The sequence below is a fragment of the Ursus maritimus genome, unplaced genomic scaffold, assembly GCF_017311325.1.
Source record: "Ursus maritimus isolate PB19 unplaced genomic scaffold, ASM1731132v1 scaffold_7, whole genome shotgun sequence".
Taxonomy (NCBI): Eukaryota; Metazoa; Chordata; class Mammalia; order Carnivora; family Ursidae; genus Ursus; species Ursus maritimus.
In genome coordinates, this window is record NW_024426885.1 from 50,610,299 (window position 1) to 50,632,256 (window position 21,958).

Here is a 21,958-nt window from a genome sequence, read left to right on the forward strand (position 1 = left end):
ATTTTCTCTTCCATATGATTTTCTTAGCATTTTCTTTGTTCCAGGTTACTTTATTATAAGAATATAATACATAATACACATAAAATGTGTTAACTGTTTATGTTATCGGTAAGGCGCCTGGTCAACAGGCTATTAGCTAAGTTTTTGGAGAGTCCAAAGTTATAGGGGATTACGACTGCATGCTTCTGAACTCCTGTTGTTCAAGGGTCACTGTAGTTCTATAAATTCTTTTAACCCAGACACCTGCACCGACCATATTTTTACCCTGTAGGAAATATGTGTCAACTCAAGTTGTCAAAGTGTAACCAGTCAATACTGAGTATCTGTAAAACCTAAGTGTCCAAATACTCGTTTTAATTTTTTAAATTTAAAGGTAACATATTAAATTTTTTCTTTCTTAAAGATCTAAACTTGTCTGGTATTTAAAGTAAACTTTAAGAAAAAAAAAAAAACCCACACTATTACTGATAGAAGAAACCCAAATGATATCTTTATTGTCAGAATATCTTTTCCGAACATCACTTCCTTTTTACTACTTCCCCCAGCCGTTCCGGCAAATCAGTGTTCAACACCGCCCCATATTCTTAAAAGGATCCACAGAAAGCCCCACAATCCAAGCATATTACCCTAGCGATCTTCGGTGCTTTCAAAGACACCTGTGAAAATGCGAAAGCCTTGAATTAGATCCCCAAGGGCTCCTTTTCTTTCTTGACCCCATTTCTCTTTTTTTCCCCTAGCCCTTCAGGTCAGACGACTTCCTAACCGACAGCCCCTCCCTCTTCCAATCAAACCTAAACCTTCTCCTAATTAGCAACCCCCCACCCCCACCCTTCGGTCAGCTACCTCGTCATTCACAACACACGGTCCCGTCTCTCTCGCCAGGCCGTAATACCGACCTTGGTCCTGGCTGCTCGGATCCCTCACCCCCACCGCCACATCCCAGAGCATCCCTTCCTCCGGCCCGGCATTCTCGCAGGACCCCTTCAATCCGCTTCCCTCACTACTCGGCTTCCAAACCCCTCCAAGCCCTTGCCTCTTCAAAGCCGCCTCTCCTTCAGGTCTCCCACTACCGTTGCCCCTCCGCCTCCTGCCATCGCACCCCCCCCCCCAGGCCCTCGGCTCAACAGCCTCCATTTCCCACAGATTCCATTCTAGAGCAGACTCTCCCCGCTCCCTCAACTGTCTCCTGTGGCACCTCTGGATCCCAGTCCTCCGCAGTCCGGCTCCGCCCCTGACTCCCAACTCATCCTCGGCTGCCGGCGCCCCCCAAACTCCACTCTCCTCCGGCACTGCTTCCGCTCACCTCCGAGGTCCGAGTCGGGCTCCCCCGACCCACCTCCGAGTCGGCGTCCGAACCGCCGTCGGAGTCCCGGGCCCTCCGGGCCTCGCCGGAGTGAAGCGCCTCGGGCGGCGGAGGCGGAGCCCGGGGAGGCGAGCCCGAGTGGAGGCGGGGGCGGTGGCGGCTGCGCGCAGGCATCGCTTCGGCTCGTCTCTGCCGCCCCGGCAGCCGCTGGAATCCGAACCGGAACTGCTTCGGGAGGAGGGGCCCTACAGGCGTGAGGCGGAGCCCTACTGGCGGGGGCGGGGCCCAAACCGGAAGGGACGCGGCATTCAAGATGGGCGAGGGAAGGAAAACCGCAGCGAGGAAACCCGAGAGCGCATGCGTCAGCCCCAACGCGAAAGTGGGAGAAAATAAGGTGCTGGTGAAGATGGAGGGGGGCCTATGGTAGATGAGGGGGAGCAAGAGGAGGTCACCTAATTCCTTTGGAGGGAGCCAGATCCTCCGCAAGAGCCAGCATCCAATGATCACCGTTACAATTTATTGCCCCTTTACTTTCTGACAGCCCTTATTCCAAATGCTATATAAATATCTCACTTACTCTTTGTGCCAACTCTGCAGGGTGGTATAACACAGAAGGGCCAAGAAACCTGCTTGAGGTGCAGCAGTTAATATGTCCTAAAGCCAGTCTGCCTACTTAAATCTGTCTAACTTCAGAACGTGTGCTCTTCTCCATTATCTGAAAGTCCCCAACACAGGCTTAGAATTGGCATAGACCAAATCCAAAACCACCTGCGACCTGGCTCCAACCCCTCCTTGACCTTCTTCCTCATCAAGTGCAGGGCAGATTTCAGGGGCTCTGATGGGGTGGAGGCAGGTTCTAGGGTGGACATGAGTGCATACTTCTCCCACCGGGTCCCCTGGTGTAGCCTTTACTCTCAGGCTGGACTACTCTCTTTACACTGCAGCTTATACTCCTTCCAGCCCGTCTGGACCTTCACAAAGTCGCCTGAGAACAGGCAAAGCATCTTACCTCTTCTGCTGGTAACTGGCTCTGACAGAAGGACAGATATAGACCTTTCTCAGTTTCTGTTGTGGGGACAAAAGCCCTTGTAAGCAGGGGAATCTCCCTCCCACCTCAAAAATGTTTCTAATGACAGTTAGTCCTTTGGGTCTAGGGCAACATTCACTTCCCTTCTCCCCACTTTGGTATACATGGCTCATTTCAGCCTCTCTTTTGAGAAATCAGCTATTTTCATTATAGAACCATTGTTCAAACCTTCCCCCACAAACCCCGTGGGAACCCTTTAGATGAAGTCCTCCATGCTTCCCCTCCACATTTCTCTGACTCTACAATGCAGGAAACTTCCCTTGAGCCACATAATCCAGAGGCTCACTCAGCAGCCATATGGTTCCCCCCCAGTTTGTGGCCCACCCAGACCTGCAGAGCTTTTTTAACATCATTCATTGTTGGAACCAACCACCCCCCTCCACCCTGGATCTCCACTTTAACTCAGTCCTCAGAACTAAATAGCCTTATTCAGGGCCCTAAGCCTCTTAGTTCAACAAATGTTTCTTAAGCATCTACTACAGTGTTAAACACAGAATATCCTTTGTTTTATTTAATCCTCATAATTCTTTGAGATAGGTATAATTACCCTTACTTCACGGATGAAGAAACTGAAGTAGAGAGGTAAAGTGACTTGCAGAGATATGACTGATTCCATGTTGTCACGGAGTTTGGGATTAGGGGGGTGACTTGGGGAGAAAAATGTTCTGTTCTTTCTGGAGGCCTCTGTAACTTGCTGAGTCACTTGCTTCTGTCCCACCTGTCCCTGCCAATCTCTGGGAAGGAGAAACGACACTGGAGAGGCAGAGAGGAGTGACCGCAGAGACAGAGGGGTGGGTGGGCTGGCCCATGGCTGAAGCCTCAGTCCCAGAGCTGAGGGGAGATGCCGAAACCACGCCTTGTCCCAGCGTTCTGGAACTGGAGGAGCTCCTGAGGGCAGGGAAAGTTTCTTGCAGCCACGTGGATGAAGTTTGGCCCAACCTTTACATAGGAGATGCGTGAGTGGTAGCTGGTTGAAGGGGTGCGGGGAAGGGGACAAGGTGAGACAGTTCTTGGGCTCTTTACCAGAGATGGGAGCTGGGTGGATAAAGGAGAAATAGTTCTGCTCTGCACATCCCAGGCGGGGGACTTACTCCAGGACCCCCGTGCGCTGGGGACCATGCAGTGATCAGGTGTGACCACCAGGGGGAGCAGGGCTCCTGCCTGCCTGGATGACTGGAGCTCCCAGAGGATCCTGAAGTCTTCTTATATATCCAGGACAATTGGCGAGTCTGGGGGACAGAGGCCTGGGGAATGGTGCTTTCAGGTAGGACATGGGATGGACAGAGAGCTCCCCTTCCTGGTCCCAGCCTCCCTCCTCTGGACACAGAGTGGGTGAGAAAGGTGAATCAGGGAAGGTGTCATCATTAAACATTTGTAAATTAGAAGCAGGTATGAGGTAGTGACCAGGAGACGCCAGATGTGGGTGGGAAGGCATGGGGCAGGAAAGGAGGGGCAGCTGGATTCCAGGGCTGAAGCAATTCTTTCCTTCCTGTCTTGGCCAAGGCAGGAGCAGATGGTGTCAGGAAGTGAAGTGAGTCTAAAGATAACTCCCTATACCACCAACTCTTCCACCAGAAAGCTCTGAGGGTGGGGCTCAAGCTTACTGGGTTCCTTGTGGCTCCTTTTGGACCTGTGTGGCTCTGTCCCTCTGAAGCAGGGGGCCAGAAAAAACCTCCTTCCTGGACCCCGTGGCTCAGCCAGCATCCAGACCTATTCCTCCCCTTCCTAGGGCCACGGCAAATAACCGCTTTGAGCTATGGAAGCTGGGCATTACCCACGTGCTGAACGCAGCCCACGGGGGACTCTACTGTCAGGGCGGCCCTGACTTCTACGGCAGCAGTGTGAGCTACCTGGGGGTACCAGCTCACGATCTCCCCGATTTCGACATCAGTGCCTACTTCTCCTCAGCAGCCGACTTCATCCACCGTGCCCTCAGCACACCCGGGGGTAGGACTTGGGTCTGAGCCCACATCCCATCATGCTCACTCATGGGGGGCAATGTCCAGTTTCCCCTCAAATATTAGTGCCTTCCCATCTCTACTTTGTTAAAAAGCCTTCACGTTTTTAAAAATCCTCTGCTCAGTGTTCCAACAATTTAGCCAACCTTCTTCCTTCACAGACAGGGAAACTGAGGCCTAGAATCCAAGGTCATGTTGTGAGTTAGGAGCAGTCCCGGGACTGGAAGCCAAGTGTCCCAAACAGCAAAACAGTTCTTTCTCTTCATCATTCAGCCTTGAGAAATTGTCATTTAGTACCTAGATGTCTGGCTTCCATCCCAAAGTATTTTCGAATGGAAAAAAATAAAAAAAACCCAACCCAAACAAACAAACAAAACCCCTTCTACTACCCAGGGTAGAACAGAGGAGCCTGGGGAAGCTGGAGCCCCTGCTTTGTGTTCAACCTGCTTTGTGAGCGCCGTGGCCCTTGTTGCCTGCCCCTGGGTTAGCCAGTATCCCTCTCTGGACTTCAGTTTCTCATCTACGTGACAGGAAAGACAAGACTATGGCTCACAGCACGTTTTACTGTCCAGAGCACTGGACAGTCAGTTGTTCGTGATCCATTCATTTACCAGCTGTTTATTATCTTCTCTGTGCCAGGCGCTGGGCTAGATACTGAGCTGCACTTAGACAAGGCAAAGTCCCTGCTCTCATGGAACTCGTCCTTCTATGTTTCGTGGAGAGACAGTCAAAATTATGAGTACTAGGCATATGAATGGGTACATGTGAAGAGATCTAGGAGAACAGGAATAGGGCAAGGGTGCTCAATCCAGAGGACCAGGGAAGTGAGGGGCCCACCCTCTAAAACAGTATTCACTGGGCCACATGCAGAAAGGATGAGCTGCTCTGTGATTCAAGTGATACCATGAGTGGTCAGGAAAGACTATACAAGGAAACCATGTCTTAGCTGAAACCGGACAGATGAGTAATAGACATTAGTCAGACCAAGAGCAGGAGAAGTTTTACAGGTAGTTGGAATAGCATGTGCTAAGGCTGGAGGCCAGAGTCCAGAAGAACTTTAAAGAACTGAAAGTTACCAAGTGATCCTCAGGGTAAAGGTCAGGGTGGGGCGGCCTAAGATGAAGCTGTAGGGTCAGCAGGGGTCCGCTCACGGAGGGTCTTGTAAGCCACGTTGAGGAGTTTGGACCCTATCCCAAGGGTAGGCTAAATAGGTGTTGGTTACCCATTTGACAGATCAGGAAACTGAGAACCATAAAGGCTAAACAGTTTGCCCAGGGTTACAGAGTATACCTTGGGTCCCTACCCCTGCCCCTGGGTGGGCCAGCAGGTGGGAAAGGGTCTTTCACCAGGATGTCTTCCTCAGCCAAGGTCCTGGTGCACTGTGTGGTAGGGGTGAGCCGCTCCGCCACGCTGGTCCTGGCCTATCTCATGCTGCGCCATAGGCTGTCCCTGCGCCAGGCAGTGGTCACCGTGAGGCAACACCGATGGGTCTTCCCCAACCGAGGCTTCCTTCATCAGCTCTGCCAGCTGGACCAGCAGCTGCGGGGTGCAGGCCGGAACTGAGGGGCCAGGTGAGGGCTGGGCAGGGCATGAGGGGGTGAGGGGGCAAGGCTGGGTGCAATTAGAAGTGAGAGGTCAGGTAAGAACTGCGCAGGGAACACGGCAGGGAAGGCCAGTGAGGGCTGGCAGGGGATGTGGAATGGAATCAGTTCAGAGGTGGGTTGCCAGGGTTGTGTGGGGCCAGAAGTGAGGGTTGAAGGGGGCTTGGCCCACTCCTCAAGCTGCTGGGCTCCCTCACCAGCTCAAGGCCTCAACAGGGCCTGGCAGAGGCAACCTTCCAGAAGGACCTGCTCTCCCCAGCCCATCCACATGCTTCAGACCCCAGAGAGGATGGAAAGGCCAGGGAGGAAAGAGGTGGAAGGCATAAAATGGAAGAGGGGAGGCTTTCTTACCTGGTCCTGATGCGGCGCTGCCCCGAACCCCACCACGGCAGCAGCACAGCCCGTCCTGACACCCGTGGGCTGCCTGGACCCTCCCACAGCCCTGCATCCCTTCCCCTCGGGTCCGGACCCCAGCTACAGCTCTGGGGGGACAGCATGGCTGCAGCTGTCACTCCACGCTCAGTTATTTTCAGGTCAGCCCTGCGTCTCCTTCTCACAATGGGGAAGGAGAACAGGGGCTCCTGCCACCAGCCACGGCCTCCTCTTGATACACAGTTCTCCTGTCATCGTGTCATTCCATTCCCTGCCTTGGACCCAGCGCCCCACTCCTTACCTGCCCTCCCCCAGTCAGTCTGATCTCAGAGTTCCAAAGAAGGAGCCTCCCTAACTTTGCTCCCTCTCTGGTTCTGGGGAATCCCTGTGGGACATAAAAGTCCTCCGGAAGTCTACCCAGCTCCTCTCTGCTTCCGTTTACCCCCTGCCCTGCTGCTCTGTGTGCGGGGCATTGGAGCATTAGCAGACGTCCCTAAGTTGCACATGAGGAACAGACCCTCAACACCTCCTCCCCTAGGTCTCCCCATTCCTGCTGGAGGCCCCAGTGTCCCCAGCTGCCTAGGAGAAGGAGTTGCTCCCCCTGCCCCGAACCACACTGCTGCTCAGGCTTCCAGACCGCAAATGGTCACCGAGTGCTGCTTCAGTTTCCTTGGCATCAGCCCTATGAAAAGTGTTCCTCCAGCTCCTACCCATGCTGCCCCTCCCCTCATCTCTCCTCAGCCCTGACTTGGGCTGTGTGTCCCACTGCCCCCTGGCTCAGAGGGGCTGCCCGCTAGGGGTGGGTGACTGGCCTAGGCTCTCTTGGGAGTTGGAAAAGTGGCAGCTTTCTCCTGCCAAGAGCTTCCCAGGGTGTGGATGGAATTTCCCCCAGCCCGATCCCCCACCAAAAGCTGTTTTTGTCTCTGAATACATAACCAGTGCCGCCAAGGGAGAGCACTTTAGCACCCCGCCCTTCTTCCTGATGCTGTCAGGAGGGATGGGGATTAGGGCAGGACAGAGAGCCAGGTTTAGAGTTTGGGGGTGAATGTAATGGAAGAAAATCAGGGTTATAGCTGGGTTTGCGATTAGGCCCAGGGCTGAGCTGGGTGGGAAACTGTTGTGGGGAGCTCTGCAGGTATGGGGAGCCAAGAGGGAGACAGGAATGGCATGTTGGTTTCAGGAAACTGGTAGAACAGCAGATCTCTGATTATGCCCAACTGCCCCACTTCCTTGGCCTGCAGCCCTTAAATACCCTGACCTCTGGCCTCCACATCTTTCCCATCAGGCAGCTGGGTTTGGGGAAATCAGTTGGGTTGCAGCATTGCAAAATTCCTGGAGGTGCCATCCACCAAACATCCCGTGCAACTGGAACCCCCCGGGAATTATGCAGTGTGCAGCCTATGCGGCTGTACAGAGCAGCCCTTGGGACTCTGAAAGATGATGGGGAGAGGTCATTTCTCTCTATGAGCCCTGGACCCCAAACCTGCCTTATCTCTCTCAGCACCCATACCCACATGACCTTACACAGAGGGCTCAAGGCAGAGGCAGGTTTAGGTGGCCATTCTTGCCCCTGTCCTAACAAGTCCCAACCAGTGTGGGCCTTGGGTTGCCAGCCTATAACATGGAGCTCATCTCTCCCCCAGAGCTGGTCCTTCCTCCTGGCCACAGAGCTGTGCCATTTTGTTTCGCTGGCATTGGCCCTGTTGGTGCTGTGGGAGGCTCTGGCCCAGGTGGATACCAAGAAGATGGTGAGAACCCGGTGTGCCGTCCACCCTAGAGCCCGCTACCCCATCTGCTTCCTCCTGCTGCCTGCGTTCCCTGTCGGCCACTGTCTTCAGTCCCCACAGGTGGGAATGGGCTGCCTTCTTAGCCAATCACAGAGGCTCCTCAGTCTGGGATTTCAATTTCCCTGGGGTGGGAGGATGGGAGGAGAGTCGGGGGCGGTGGGGGATTCTAAGTGTTCATGAGAGCCCTTGGCCCCAGCTGCCTCCACCAGCTCTCCCCAGAGCTCAGGGAATTCCAGCAGGGGTGAGCCCGGCTCCCTGGATTTCAGACTTCAGAGACCCTGTGTGGTGTGGTTGCAGGTATGCGTATGTCTCTGTGTGTGTCAGTCATTGGGGAGTATGAGTGGAGAAGAATACTGAAGTATATGAGTATATGAGGAGGGTCTCTGGGGAGCAGGAAGGGTTCTTAACAGGCCCAAATCCAAGGTCCCGAACTGACCCCAGTGGCCTTGGGAAGGACCTAAAAGACCATTTTGGTGGCCTCAAGGGACAGTGATGTCTGGGTTAGGAATGCCTTCTAGAGGAGGGAGGAGCCTGGCAGAAGGCACAGTGGCTTCTGGACACACAGCTTCTGACTGCAGGCCAGGGCAGGTCTAAAGTCCTGCTCTGAACCTCACCTACACCTTTGTAAGTGTACCCCCACTTTTCTCAGCCTGGGTCTTCTAGATCTGAATCCTGGGCTAGTCCTATAATTGTCAGCTCCCAGCTAAGCACCCCTGGACCTGGGTTCTGATGTTGGCATTGCTGCCAGTTTGCGTGTGGTTTTGGCTAGTCTCTTTTCTGTCCTCCTCCATGGAAGATCGTTCCAGCTCCAACCTTCTGCCCATGCTTCGCACCACCCTTGAAGGCCAAGGGAGCTTTGAAAATGGCTTATTGGCCCTTCCTTCTCCCTGCCCCACAATCAACATATGCATACACACAGACCACAAGCAGACCCCTGCGGGCTGCCTCCACTCCCAGCAAGGCCAGGTGCCTGGCTGGGCTTGGCACTGACCATGCCAGGGACCAGTGGGTGAGTTGGGAGTGTCAGGGGGAGGCCAGAAAAGGGGAGCAGCACATCATCCTTTATAATTAAACTCAAATCAAAAAATAGAAACAGCATCAAGTGTGCGGAGACAGGGAGCCAGAAGCAGACAGCACAAAGTGCCCGTCAGAGAAGACCACAGCCTGGGCCAGATACCCCCACAGGTGGGTGAGTGCCCCTATTTCAGGGGGGCCACGGAGCATGCTGGGTCATGAGGGCCAGGGCTCCTGGGCCTGTGTGTGTTGTGGATGGACTGGGTTAGATTGGAGGACAGACTGGATTAGACACAGAGGCACAGACAAGGCAGAGTAGTCAGAAAGACGTGGTCTTGAATCCTGGATCCCGTGCTAATTGGCTGTGTGACCTTAGACATATTGGTTAATCTCTCTGAGCCTCAGTTTCCTCATCTATAAAATGGGAATGATAATATTATCTGCTTCATAAGGGTACTGTGAGGATCCAATGAGAAAATGTAAGCATTTAGCTCTGTCTAGTACATAGTACATCCTTAGTAAGTGGTGAATATAATTACAATTATTGTTGAACAGAGAAAGAAACCTTGAGAAACACAAAGAGGTAGAGACTAAGCCTCACTGTCCTGTGGGGAGGTTATTCTCCAGCCAGGATATGGCTGAGGCTTGAAAGGATAAGAGTAATAATAATAGTAATGATAATAATAGTTAAGATGCACCCTTGGGGGGCATCTACCATAAGACAGTCCCTGTGGAAGGGGCCTTGCATTTAGTATCTCATGAAATTCTCGCAGCAGCCCCATGAAGGAACTGGGTCAGCAAAAACCATACAAATACCAGACCTGAGATCTCTGCCCAGATCTGTCCTCCTCCAAGGCCTGCATGCTGAGTGCAGAGCCCCACTGGCAGTCCACCATTGGCTGCCCACCTGCCACCTGCCCCAAGGCGTCCTTTGCCAGACTCCTCATGTGTCGTGCCCTGAGATCTCTGGCCTCCACTGTCCTGTGGCCACAGTCCCATCTGCGTGGGGAGGGGGGGAAGCAGAGAGACTGGGTAGGAGGGAAGACCAGCGGGAACATCTGGAGCTTTAGCTGAGGGGGTGGATGGCCACAGCTGCCCCCTTGCCCTGAGGAGGCCTGTGCCTTGGCCTGAGGCCCCGGGCATGCAGGGTGGTGTGGAGGGAGCATGAGTGCCAGGAGAGGCTGGGGAGAGCCACATGGAGAGGAGAAGGGACACACGCAAAGACAGAAAACCAGCACGTAAACCTGTAAACAACAGCAGCACAAGAGCAGAGACGCCTTGCCTATGGAGGCCACTGCTGGGTTAGGGAGAAGACACAGGAAGGAGGCAGAATGAGGGCTGGAGTGAATGAGAAGAAGAGCCAGGCCTGGCCTGTCCCTACGACAGGCGCATGCATGCTTCACTCTACGGTGGCCAAGGAGATGTGGGGGAGGAGTCAGGCCAGCTCTGGGGGCAGCAGAAACCAGGGGAGCTGCTGTAGCCACCGACTTCTCCTCCTTGAAGGATGAGTCCTTGGGAAGGGGGCTGGACCCAGTGGGATAAAGCAGACACTGTGGGGGTACATCTGTGAGCATCAGGTGTGAGGCTCTAGGTAGGACCAGACAAGGAGTACCCCTAAGTCCAAGGAAAAGGCCCCATTCTCCAGACTTGGACCTAAGGCCCCTCAGGGGTTGAAACATGGACTGTGGCCTACCAGCCCCCAATCCTTGACGCCTACGCTGTTTCCTCCTCTTCCCTGGAGTCCCCTGGGGCCAGCTCTGTCTCAGCCAGACCCTGGCTGCTTACTCCCTGGCACAGCTGGGCTGCAATGCACCCACTGGCCACAGGGTGGCGGCCATACCCCATGTCAAGCTCAAAGGCCGGGGTGGGCCTGCCCAGCTTCGCAGAGCTCCATTTCAACCCCACCTGTGGCTCGCTCATCCCCAGCTTTTGGCTCCACACCAGTGTGGCTGTTGGACAAGTCTGGGGCCAGGAGCTTTCCCCACCCCAACACACGACGCTGCTCCCTAACCTGTGGTTCCCACAAACGCAGCCACTGCTCTCTATTGCAGGTCAGAACCCCCCCACCCAGGGAACCCTAAATTCAGGCAAGGCCAGGATCTAGCACACGAGAAAGACAGACCATGGCCCAGACGGCAGCAAAGACTTGCTGGAGGCCATAGAATGAGTTACGGCCACGCTCTCCTCCCTCCCTCCAAAGTTGTCTTTTCACAATTTCTGGTAGCCTCCCATGTCCATGGGGAGTTCCAGGGCCAAGAGACTTTCGTCCCAAAGAGATGCCAAGCAGAGAGCAGCCTGGGGGTTTGGAAGGACTGCACTTCAGTCCACAGCAGCCTAGGTCTGCTGTCGGACCCCACCCCCACCGGCTCCAAGGGAAGGACCTGGAATTCTAGCCACTTCACAGCATTTGTGTTCTGGGCGGAACCTGCCCTGGTTCCGCTCGAGGGCTGAGTCCTGTCCCTGTACCCACTCCCCCACTCCCGGCCTCAGGCCATGCCCTAGGTAGGTGGCAGGCCACTCAGCCTGCCCTGAGAGGTCAGAGTGGGGGATGAGGGGGAAAGCCGGGTCTTCACTTCCACCCTGCCCACCAGCTGCCCACTGGGTGAGCTTGGCCAAGCCGGTGGCCTCCTGGGTACCCATTTCTCTTCCTGGGCCCATCACTGCCTACCCAAGAGAAAAGATGTTCTTTCCAGTTTGTACCTTCCCTAGTTACTGGTTGAGGGGGCCAGGGACAATTAGCCAAGATAGGCACTCCTTCCCAGCACCTCACCAGCCCCAGGTTCTGGTGCCGCTGACCTCCCAGCTCTGCAGGGGCCTGGACACCCCCAGAAAACCGACTCCTGACACAAGCCACCCCACCTGGGTGAGGCCTGACCTGCAGCACTGGCCTGAGTCATGGGGGTAAGGAGGAAAATCCTAGGGCCTAGAGATAGAGGTGTGACAGCAGCACCAGGCTCCCCGTAGAGACAGATGGGTTAATGACCACTCCCTGGAGTCCCCAAAGGTGGCAACTGGAAGGCTTGGAGACAGAACCGAAGGGGCACAACTGGACTGAAACCCCAGCCTTGCTCCCTATCAGCCAGACAGCTTTGGGCATCACTTAAAACATTCTGTCTGACCTCTGGCTTTCTCCTATGTAAAATTAGGGACTTATTCCAAGTGAGGTCTCAGGCCCTTAAGAGGCATCTGCTTACTTTGTATGGAGATGCTAACAAATGCCATTTCTTGGCCCAGGCCCCCTCATTCTTGAGATGTGCTCTGTCCTTCAAGCACTGGAAACTGGAAGGGAACGGGGACCTGGGGATCAGCCCTGGAAGTAGCAGAGGCGGGGGCCTGAGATGAGCTGCCAGGTTGTGGGGGCCTTCCTAGGTGTACTCTGGGGTCCCCATCCCTACAAAGTCCCAAGTACCAGTGACTTCAGGAAGGCTGGGGAGTCTGTACTGACTAGTTGCTACAGAAAGGGCACTCCAAGGGCCCCTTGGCCAAAGCTTCCAACATCAGGGACCTCTGGAAAGGGCAGAGGAGACATTCCCAGCTCCAGAGCAGCAACAAGAGATTGATTCCCTTGTTCCTTGGGAAAAAGATCTAGGCCTCAGCCCCAGCTGAGCTGGTTAATAATCTCATCCGAAATAGCTGAGGCCTTTCCTGCTGCATCCTGATGGCCCCTGGGCACTGCACCGTGCCTGGGCGCCCCCATTAGCTGGACTCACCGGTGGGGATCCTGCCCCCAACCACCACAGTGTCCACTCTGTTTCAGGATGGACTCGCTGCCGAAGCAGGATCTCCGGAGGCCCAAGATCCACGGGGCAGCCCGGGGGTCCCCCTACCAGCCGCCCACGCTGGCCCACCTCCAGCGCTTGCTGTGGGTCCGTCGGGCCGCCATGCTGAGCCACGTCAATGAGGTCTGGCCCAACCTCTTCCTAGGAGATGCGTAAGTACAACCCACAGGGGGAGGTGGAGGCAAAAGAAGGGGAGCCTCTCTCAGGGTCCTGCAGGGGCAGAGTTGGCACCACCTCTTTCCACACATCCCTATCCTTCTATGTTATTAATTTTAACTGTGGAAATAGAACACACATAAGAAAAGCGCATACAGCACATATGGACAGTTTCACCATCCACGTCAAGAAACAGGACATTCCTTATCCCAGAAGTCCCTGGACCCTTCTGAACATAACCCCTTTCCCTGTAGATAACTACTAAGCGTTGAAATAATTATCTCCTTGCTTTTCTTTATAGATTTAACATCTACGTCCTTAACAATGAAGTTAGTTTTGCTTGTCTTTTAAAGTTACATAAGTGGAATCATATTGTGTGCGTCTTGCCCCTGGCATGATGTGCTCAATATTGTCAGATTCGCCCACGTTCTATGCAGCTGCGGCTCATGCGTTTTTCATCGCTGTGCACTAGTCAGTTGTAGGACTTTACCATGGTTTCTCCATTCAATTGTATGTGGACTCTGAGTTGTTCTGACTTTTTGGCTTTTATGAACAGTGATCCTAGGAACAGTCTAGTACATGGATCCTGGGAGCACACACACGAGTTTCTCCAGGGTGTACAGTTATAAAGAAAGTAGAATGGCGAGTCATTTTCCCAAAAGTTTTCCTAAAATTTGAAACATATGAATCAATATATGTGGATTTTAGAAATTTTCCTTAATATTTAGAAAATATGGTTCAGTGTCTTGTTAAGAATATGGCAAATATGCTGTCCCCCCACCAGATAACCAGTAATAAAATCCTTGCTGACTTTTAATCCTTGCACACATACGTACATAAATGCTTTTTCACATTTTTTTTTACAAAAATGATACCTCTTTCTAGTCCCATTTTGTAATCTACCTTACATAGAAAGCTTTTTAAATGGAACCACATAACGTCTTTTGAAAACAGTTTTAAACAACGTGCCGTATTGTATCCTGCATTTTTCACAGGTTCTCAATATAGCACAGACGCCTTTCATCCTTTACGTGCAGCCACAACTTTTAGTGGTTGCATAGTATTTCATTTAGCTATACCATACTCGGTCTCTTGTTACAGGATATTTAGTGATTTTTTCCCAATTTTTCGCTATCTTGAATGTCATTAGATCCACTTTATACACATCTGTAGGCACGTTTTGGATTTTTTTCTTTAAATTCCTCGGAGGGGACTTGCTAAGGCAAAGTATGTATATATTTTGTATATTTTTAAGGCTTTTGATGCATGTGGCCAAACTGCCAGAGTGAAAGGGAGTCTTGAACTCCAACTAGAGGAGCCCCTTCACTCAGGCCTGTGCACTCTTTCCAGTCTCGCACTTGGAGGGGGATGGCAGAGGAGGGAAGGGCATAAGTTCCAGCCCAGCCAGAGGGGACCCAATGAGACCTGCTCCACCTCTCAACTCCCCCATGCCTTCCCTTCAGGTACGCAGCCCGGGACAAGAGCAAGCTGATCCAGCTGGGCATCACCCATGTTGTGAATGTTGCTGCGGGCAAGTTTCAGGTGGACACAGGTGCCAAGTTTTACCGTGGAATGCCCCTGGAGTACTATGGCATTGAGGCTGATGACAACCCCTTCTTCGACCTCAGTGTCTACTTTCTACCTGTTGCTCGATACATCCGAACTGCCCTCAGTGTTCCCCAAGGTGAACTGCTGGCGAAGGCACTGGGGTGGGGGTTGGGGGTGTGTGTGGGGTGGGATCTGGGGCACTTTTTCCAGTAGCACTGGTGGGTTGGGTGTCCAGAGTTATAAACCTCTTCAACAACCTTCCCACCCCATGGAGCAATGAGCTGCTACCATTTAGTGAGTGTCCCCTTCAGGGGACCAACGATCACAGACATAGCTAAGGTCCAGTGTGGTCGTCACTGTAACCATATCCCTCAGTAAGTGTATTGGGCAGAGGGTACAGGGCCTAGCAAAGGCTGAGCAGGCCCTTCTAAGATGAGGCCTTGGCATAGGGCAGCAGGGACAGAGGAAGGGGCAGAACGGGGGGAAGGAGAGGTAGGTGGACACCCCCCGTCATCTGCCTCAAATCCAGGGGACTCTGGAAATACTCTACCCCCTCCCACCCTGCCAGAGTTACAGAGGATGCCAGAGGAAGCGCCTTGGACCTGGAGAAGGGAATCCCAGCTGGTAACCTTGGCTCAGCCACTAACTTGCTGGTGACCTCGAGCCAGTCCCCTTCCCTCTCTGGGCCTCAGTTGCCTCATCTGACTGTGAGAACATTGTCAGTATTCCAGGGTGCTGTGACAGGGGGGCTGAAGGATGGCCAGAAGGATCTCCAATTCCCAGTGGGGTGGTCAGTGCGAGGGCAGGTAGCTGACGCTAGGTTGGGTCTTCCCACAGGCCGTGTGCTGGTACACTGTGCTATGGGGGTGAGCCGCTCTGCTACAGTTGTCCTGGCATTCCTCATGATCTGCGAGAACATGACCCTGGTGGAGGCCATCCAGACGGTGCAGGCCCACCGTGATATCTGCCCCAACTCGGGCTTCCTCCGGCAGCTCCAGGTTCTGGACAACCGACTGGGGCGGGAGACGGGGCGGCTCTGACTTGGTGAGCAGCCGGGAGCCCTGACCCTCTGGCCGGCATGGCCCAACCCAACCAGCCTGGCCCTGGGGACAGCTGCTGTTTCCAATGACCTTGAGGTATAAATAGCAAGTGGGGGCTTAGCTGAGGCAGAAGCAGGGAGAGTCGAGTGGTGACCTTTGGCAGGTGGATTTCCCTGACCCAATCCAGAGATTCTTTATACAGAAGAGAGTTCAGTCTGTCTCTATAATAAAAGGTTCATCATAATAAAGACAGGAGATCTTCTGGTGGTTTGTGGGGTAGGGTCTTACTCCCAGGATGGCCATGAGGGTCCAGAAGTCTTGCCAGCTCTGAGTCAGCATGATGGCAGCCTACAGAAGGAGTCTGTCAGTTTCCATGAAGACAGAGGGCAGGTGAGGATTAATCAGCGGTATCTGCCTCAGGTGCAAAAGGGAGGAGCGAGGGTACAGGTGCTGAGAATTTGCTGGCCCTTTCCTCATCTTGTCCTCCCTCATACCTTCACCCAAGAGCTAGGCTGTCGGAATCGAGCCCGATGTTCAGTGCGTCAGCATCCTTTCCTTGCCCACCCTAGCAAAACGCGATCGTCAAAAACTGGCTGTGCAAGTAGCAGCTCTTGAATCTTTTCATCAACGCTGTACTTTCAAAAGGACTGACTCAAACGAGAGGCATCTGGAAAACACAAGCATGAACCGAGACGATCGGGTCTGGGGAGGAGACAGCCCAGAAATCCCAGGCAAAGGATGGTTATATGATGGAGCAAAAGATTTTGTTCTGAGTTTCTTCGTATTTGTGCCCTAATAAAACAATGTAAAAAGCCCCCAGGTTCCTCAGGGTTCTGGCAGCTGCCTCTTTTCTCCTGCAGAGTTCCCACCCTGCTTGGGGGGAGGGGTGGTCCCCTAGCCCCCACAGCCTCAGTTCCCATCTCCGGGCTGATGATTCTTGGACCCCTCTCGGCAGCCCAGTTCCCCCCGCCCCCAGCTTCAAACCTCTGTATCCCACCGCCCACCTCTATTTGAACATTGCACTTGAATTTCAAACTCAGCTGCACTTTGCATCAGCCCCGCCCCACAGGCTGAATTCTTCCTGCTTCTTCCTTTGAGTGAAGAGTTCCAACAGCCATTGTAGCTCAAGTCAGTGATGGGCGTTACCTTGGACTCCTGCCTCTCAGAAAACTAGCCTGTAATTCTGCCTCCTCAGTCCCACCCGAATCTGCATGCTCAGCTTCATCTTTGTTGTGAGTACCCAAGTTCGAGGCACCCTCACCTCTTCCCTGGCCCCTGGATCACGAGTAGCAGCCCACTATTGGTCTCTCTGCCTCCAGCTTTGCCCAGACAAGTCTCCATGTAGACTTCTTACTAAAATGGAAATCTGATCACGTCACTACTCTGCTTACAACCCCCTAAGTACAAATACCTTGACAAAATATAAAGATGCTTCATTATCTGAGAACCTTCTCGTATCTCTAGCCTTATTTCTTGTAATTCTGTTCCCATACACACCCTGTAATTAAGAAATGCTAAATGCCCTTGCAGTTTCCAGAATGCACCACATTCTCTTACCTCTGGTACTTTGCACAAGCTTCAGATTGTACCACCTGAATGCATCACCCTCACCCATTCTCACCGGGGTCTCTAGGAGTCTCGGTTTAGCTCTTACTTCTGGGAAGCCCTTCTGGACCCTCCAAACCTGAGAGAAGCGCTCTTCCTTGGGCTCCCAAAATGTCCATCCACCTTTTGTGATGTCACCCGTCACTCTGAATCGTAATTTACTGGTGCCTCGTCATTCTCTTTCAAGTGGCTAGCTCTGATCAGCTTCCCATGGTCTCAAGGTCCCCGTGGCTCCCACACTCTGGCTATGATCCTCCCCCCAGGGGGAGCTCTGTGGTCGTGTGGACCACAACGACAGGTTGTCCCCACGGCGGCCATAAGGTCTTCTCTACAGAGGTCACCACGGGGAGTGGACTCCTGCTGGCCCCAGGAGTGGGCCTGCCTCCAGAGGGCACCTCCTCTTCCCCGAGCACCCTGACACCCTCTTCCCAGTGCATCTTGTTCTTCTCTGGCCACCTTGGACACTTCCTACTCACTCCTCACCAGCGCTCTCTGGGGCCAGCTCTGCCTCCTGCGCAGAGGGGTCCTTGCCCTTCTCCGCCATCTGGTCTATTTCCAGAGGGCAGGTGCTTTTCCCTTGCATGAATCAAAAAAGGTGCCCTCTTGAAGCAAATCAGCCTTTCAGGCTTCATCACTCTTGGGCTTGGTTGAGGAAAGCTGTCCCTTTCTCCCAAGCGGACGCAGCTCCGTGTCAGGGTGCCCATCTGAGTGAGCTGAGCACAGGCTGTGTTTTAGTCCCCAGTTCTCCTTCTGCAACTCAAAAACCGCACAAACGTACGCTGCCTCGTCTGATACATAGTGATGAACACCCCGTTTTATCACTGAAGATAAAATGCAGATGGCGTGTTGCCTCAGGTATACAGGGTCTCTGGGCTCCGGCCTCCAAAGGCAAGTAGTGCCCAGCCAGCTCCCTGCTCTCCTCCCTACAGCACTTGGTCCTAATCCCTGGTTGTTGACTACCTGAGGTGCTCTCAGAGCCTTTTCCAAAGGGTAAATGTACATCCTCGCTGGAGGACTGCAGAAGGGCTGCCACTGCGGTGCCCAACCCGCAGGGCCCCTCTCCAATCTGGGGATGGAAAACGGTTCTCAATTCATCCTCAGGTTGGTGGCGCCTATTCTCCAGAACAGACAAAGCTAGTCCCTGCTCAAGAGACCCATCTGCCCACCCCCAATTCCTGTGGATTCCTCCCTGTGCCTGACAACTCAGCCCTTGTTGCTATTTCTTGCTCATGCACTGTCAGCGGGACCCAAAATAGTGGTTCGAAAAGTCAGTCTCTAAACATCCTGGTCTAGGAGTGTGGGCAGCCTGTCCCGGCTGGCTGGGCTGGAGTGCCCAGAATCTAGGTCAGAGCCACACCCTGGGGCTTGAGTTTCAGCAGGTGACCTTCTTGGGGCTTTGAGGTTTGGGCTCAGAACCGGAGGCTGCAGGGAAAAGAGGGAGGGAAGCCTAAGAAGGCACGTGGTAGGAAGGCCAAACATTCCCCGGAGCATCTGAGGAAACAGGTTGAGCTGGGGGTTGGCATCTCCATCGGGAAGAATTCCTGCCCGCCACGCTTGCCCTGGGATGTCCGCCATGATGCGTCTGCTCCCTTTCTTCTCTAGAGCAGCCTCGTGAAAGAAGTGGGGGTATGGTTAAGAGGATGACTTTGGAGCCAGATTACCTGGGTTCAAGTTTTACCTGTGCCCTTTACCTGAGGCGTGTGACCTCAGTGAATCTGTCCATAACTCAGTTTCCTCATCAGTAATGTGGGAGTCATGATAGCCAACATACACGATTGTTGGAAGGATTATGTGGGGAATATAGGAAGTGCTTTGTGCAACATGTGGAGAGCTCCCCAAAATGAGAGCTGTGATTATTGTCACAGTACATAGTCCATGGGCCCCTGGCGTCAGACGAGGCACAGAATCCCATCTTGGACTAAAAGTTGGCTGTGCTCTCAGAGTGTTGAACGAATGATTAAAAATTAGCTGACCTAAATGCAACATCGTAGTTTGGATTAGATTCTGGAACAGAAGAAGGATATAAGTAGAAAAACTGGTGAAATCCGGAAAAAATTTGTGGTTTAGTTAATAGTGTGATACCAATTTTGATCTCTTTGATAAATATGCCACGGTTACGTAAGAGGCTAACATTAGAGGTAGCTGGGTGGCAGGTATACAAGAAATGTCTCTGTTAGTGTTGTAACTCTGTAAATGTAAAATTATTTCAAAATAAAAACTTACACAAACTTGCTGATGATTACGGGCTGTTTTGCACATGCCAAGCACTATGCGGAGTGCCTCAGATACATCTTTTTTTTTTTTTCCAGTTTTATTTCTTTAGGGAAGAAAACACAAATCAAATATAGCAAAATATTAAGATTTGACCATATTGAGTTGTAGGAATATAGGTGGTTGTTACATCTTTTCTTTTGTGTTCTTTTTCTTTTAAAAAAAAGATTTCTTATTTATTTATTTGAGAGAGAGAGTGTGCGTTAGAAGAGGGCAGAGGGGCAGAGGGAGAGGGCGAGGGAGAGAGAGGATCTCAAGCAGACTCCCTGCTGAGTGCAGAGCCTGACACAGGGCTCGATCTTACGACCCTGAGATCATGACCTGAGCCAAAACCAGGAGTTGGATGCTCAGGTGACTGAGCCACGCAGGGGCCCCTTCTTGAAATATTTCCCAATTTTGAAAGTAAAAAATAGATTATCTTCTAAAATTAGAAACATCCTATTCTATATACTTAGGTTTTTGAAACCCATATCAAATGGATTTTAGGAAATACTATGAATTTAAATGGTACCATTTTTACTGGCTTCAGGCCTAAAATACTGCAAATTCACATGTTATCCTTTTAAAACTTTCAAAAAGCTTTATTACGGATATTTTGTTTGAAGAAAAATGTAATGATGACCTGGTTTATAGTGTTAGATGAAATAATTGTAATCAAGGAGGAGCTAAGCCATTAAGTCAAGCTACATATTATTTTATCCCATCCTCCCATCCTCACAGCCCAATGGGATAGGTTCCTAACATCACCCTCATCTTATAGATGAGAACACAAGTGTAGAGAGGTTAGGCCAGAAAGTCCCTCACTTCAATTGAGAGTTTATTATGTACCAGTGCCCTAGTCAGGGTAGGCTAATGGCTCCGACAAGCAAAGCTTTACTTTTCCCTCGCAACACAGGTTGGTGGGGGCATGAAGAGTAGGGGAAACAAGCACGGAGGATGTAGAGGCCAGATGTGTCATGTCCCCTCCAGTTCCACGGGCCGAACTCAGTCACATGGTCACACCCAACTGCAGGGGAGCCTGGGACATGTAGTCCATCAGAGTGCCCAAGAAGGAGAAGAAACTGCAGATACTGGTGATCAGGAATAGGCTTTTATACAGCAGTTGTTGATGACACATGTACAATTATTTAATTCTCATAGGCCATAAGAGGTTGATACTATTGCATTCTTCCCATCTTATGGTTGTGAAAACTGAGGCTCAAAGAGTTTAAGTAAGCTTTCTCAAGGTTGCTTAGCTAGCAGTGGTAGAATCATAATATACATCCTGAACCTTCGTCATTCTGTGTTGGCCTTAGTGACTTGCTTGTCCCTAGGATTTGGAGCAAAAGTGGCATTCTGGGATTTCTGAAGCTAGGTCAGAAGATGCCTTATAACTTCTGCCTGGGTTTCTGGGAACACTCTGGGAGCCCTGAACACCATACACGAAGTCCTACTGCCCTAAGACCACCATGCTAGAGAGTCCGTGTGTAGATAAACTAGTCAACATTCTCAGCGGAGTCTAGCCTTTCAGCCTCCCTTCCAAGGTGCTAGATATTTAAATGAATCCATCTTGGACTCTCCAGACCAACATGTCTCGCGGCTAAATACCACTGAGTGACCTCCATCCAAGCCACATGGAACAGAAGAATAGTCCATCCAAGCCTGCCTGAATTAAGGACCCATAAAATCATGTGATATAAGGAAATGCTCCTGTTTTACGATGCTAAATTTTGTGGTTCTTCATTATGTATGAATCCATAACCAGCACAGCAGCAGAGCCAACTCTGACCAAGAGCCCTGGCTTTTAAACACCCAGTTTGCCTCTGGAGGCATGGGTGAGTGAGGGAAGGCCAGAGCAGCCACATCCATCCTCTCCACTGCTGGCAGAGTGTGTGGCGATGAGCTCCCACATCTACAGAGGAATACGGAGCACAAGAGGGCCCTGGCTCATATCTGCTCAGAGCCCCACTCAAGATTGGAAGATAGTTAAGGGCTCCGGGGGAATATTGGTGGCAAAGGTCTTGAGGTGGGCAGGGTGGAGAGGCTGCAGGAAAGGGAACATCTCCCTCCTCACCTCTTTCTGTTCTAAGCTCCAACCAGCCCACCTTCTAGGCCAACAGACTCCTGCTGAGCAGCCCAAGACTTCCTGGCTACCAGGGGCCCCTGTGGATCTGCTGGCCTCCAGCTCCCAGCCTGGTCTTGACAGCTGCCTCCTCCATTTCCTCCCCCACGGGGGGTGGGGAGGGCAGCCACAGTATGGGCTCTGCAGCCACTGGGGCCTTGGGAAAATCTGGTTTGAGGAAAACTCAAAGGGAAATACCCACCCCGTCCCTACCCAGGTACTGCCTTACTGCCAGCTGGCGGGCAGGAGGGACCAGCTCCCAGTATTCTCCCTTTCCTCGGCTCACTCTGCTCTTCCCGGCTTATTCCCCCAGACTCTGCATTAACTTCCTTATCG

The 21,958-nt window shown here is 52.4% G+C and overlaps 3 protein-coding genes across 7 annotated transcripts in view; 2 read left to right on the top strand and 1 right to left on the bottom strand.

Annotated features, from left to right (window-relative positions):
- SAMD8 (sterile alpha motif domain containing 8) overlaps positions 1–1,529 on the bottom strand; it is a 61,704-nt gene extending 60,175 nt beyond the window's left edge. For all 4 annotated transcript variants that reach the window (XM_040624579.1, XM_040624580.1, XM_040624577.1 and 1 more), the window contains exon 1: positions 1,304–1,529. In XM_040624579.1, coding sequence (XP_040480513.1) covers positions 1,304–1,477 — 174 coding nt within the window. In that variant the 5' untranslated portion in view covers positions 1,478–1,529. The remainder of the gene's footprint in view (positions 1–1,303) is intronic.
- An 82-nt stretch (positions 1,530–1,611) lies between these two features.
- Positions 1,612–19,533, top strand: LOC103667843 (dual specificity protein phosphatase 13). Of its 2 annotated transcripts, none has more exons than XM_008696078.2 (4): positions 1,612–1,697; positions 12,880–13,053; positions 14,521–14,741; positions 15,443–19,533. In XM_008696078.2, exons 2-4 carry the CDS (start codon positions 12,881–12,883, stop codon positions 15,643–15,645), a joined length of 597 nt encoding a protein of 198 aa, XP_008694300.1. In that variant the 5' UTR covers positions 1,612–1,697; position 12,880; the 3' UTR covers positions 15,646–19,533. The 2 variants fall into 2 exon arrangements, with proteins under 2 accessions (XP_008694300.1, XP_008694299.1); XM_008696077.2 differs by lacking the exon at positions 1,612–1,697 and adding an exon at positions 8,080–8,168.
- On the top strand, positions 1,704–8,100 carry LOC121101305 (dual specificity protein phosphatase 13). The gene is made up of 4 exons (XM_040624736.1): positions 1,704–3,346; positions 4,120–4,337; positions 5,712–5,919; positions 7,965–8,100. The coding sequence occupies exons 1-3, from the start codon at positions 3,198–3,200 to the stop codon at positions 5,909–5,911; spliced, it is 567 nt and encodes a 188-aa protein (XP_040480670.1). The 5' UTR covers positions 1,704–3,197; the 3' UTR covers positions 5,912–5,919; positions 7,965–8,100.
- Positions 19,534–21,958: the final 2,425 nt, after the last annotated feature.

What these genes read in the sequence shown, in the direction of transcription:
- LOC121101305 (XM_040624736.1), top strand. Translation starts at nt 3,198, where the DNA reads ATGGCTGAAGCCTCAGTCCCAGAGCTGAGGGGAGATGCCGAAACCACG. An exon ending in AACCTTTACATAGGAGATGC is followed by an intron (nt 3,347 to 4,119) that starts GTGAGTGGTAGC and finishes TCCCCTTCCTAG; the next exon opens with GGCCACGGCAAATAACCGCT. An exon ending in TGCCCTCAGCACACCCGGGG is followed by an intron (nt 4,338 to 5,711) that starts GTAGGACTTGGG and finishes TGTCTTCCTCAG; the next exon opens with CCAAGGTCCTGGTGCACTGT.
- LOC103667843 (XM_008696078.2), top strand. Translation starts at nt 12,881, where the DNA reads ATGGACTCGCTGCCGAAGCAGGATCTCCGGAGGCCCAAGATCCACGGG. An exon ending in AACCTCTTCCTAGGAGATGC is followed by an intron (nt 13,054 to 14,520) that starts GTAAGTACAACC and finishes CCTTCCCTTCAG; the next exon opens with GTACGCAGCCCGGGACAAGA. An exon ending in TGCCCTCAGTGTTCCCCAAG is followed by an intron (nt 14,742 to 15,442) that starts GTGAACTGCTGG and finishes GTCTTCCCACAG; the next exon opens with GCCGTGTGCTGGTACACTGT.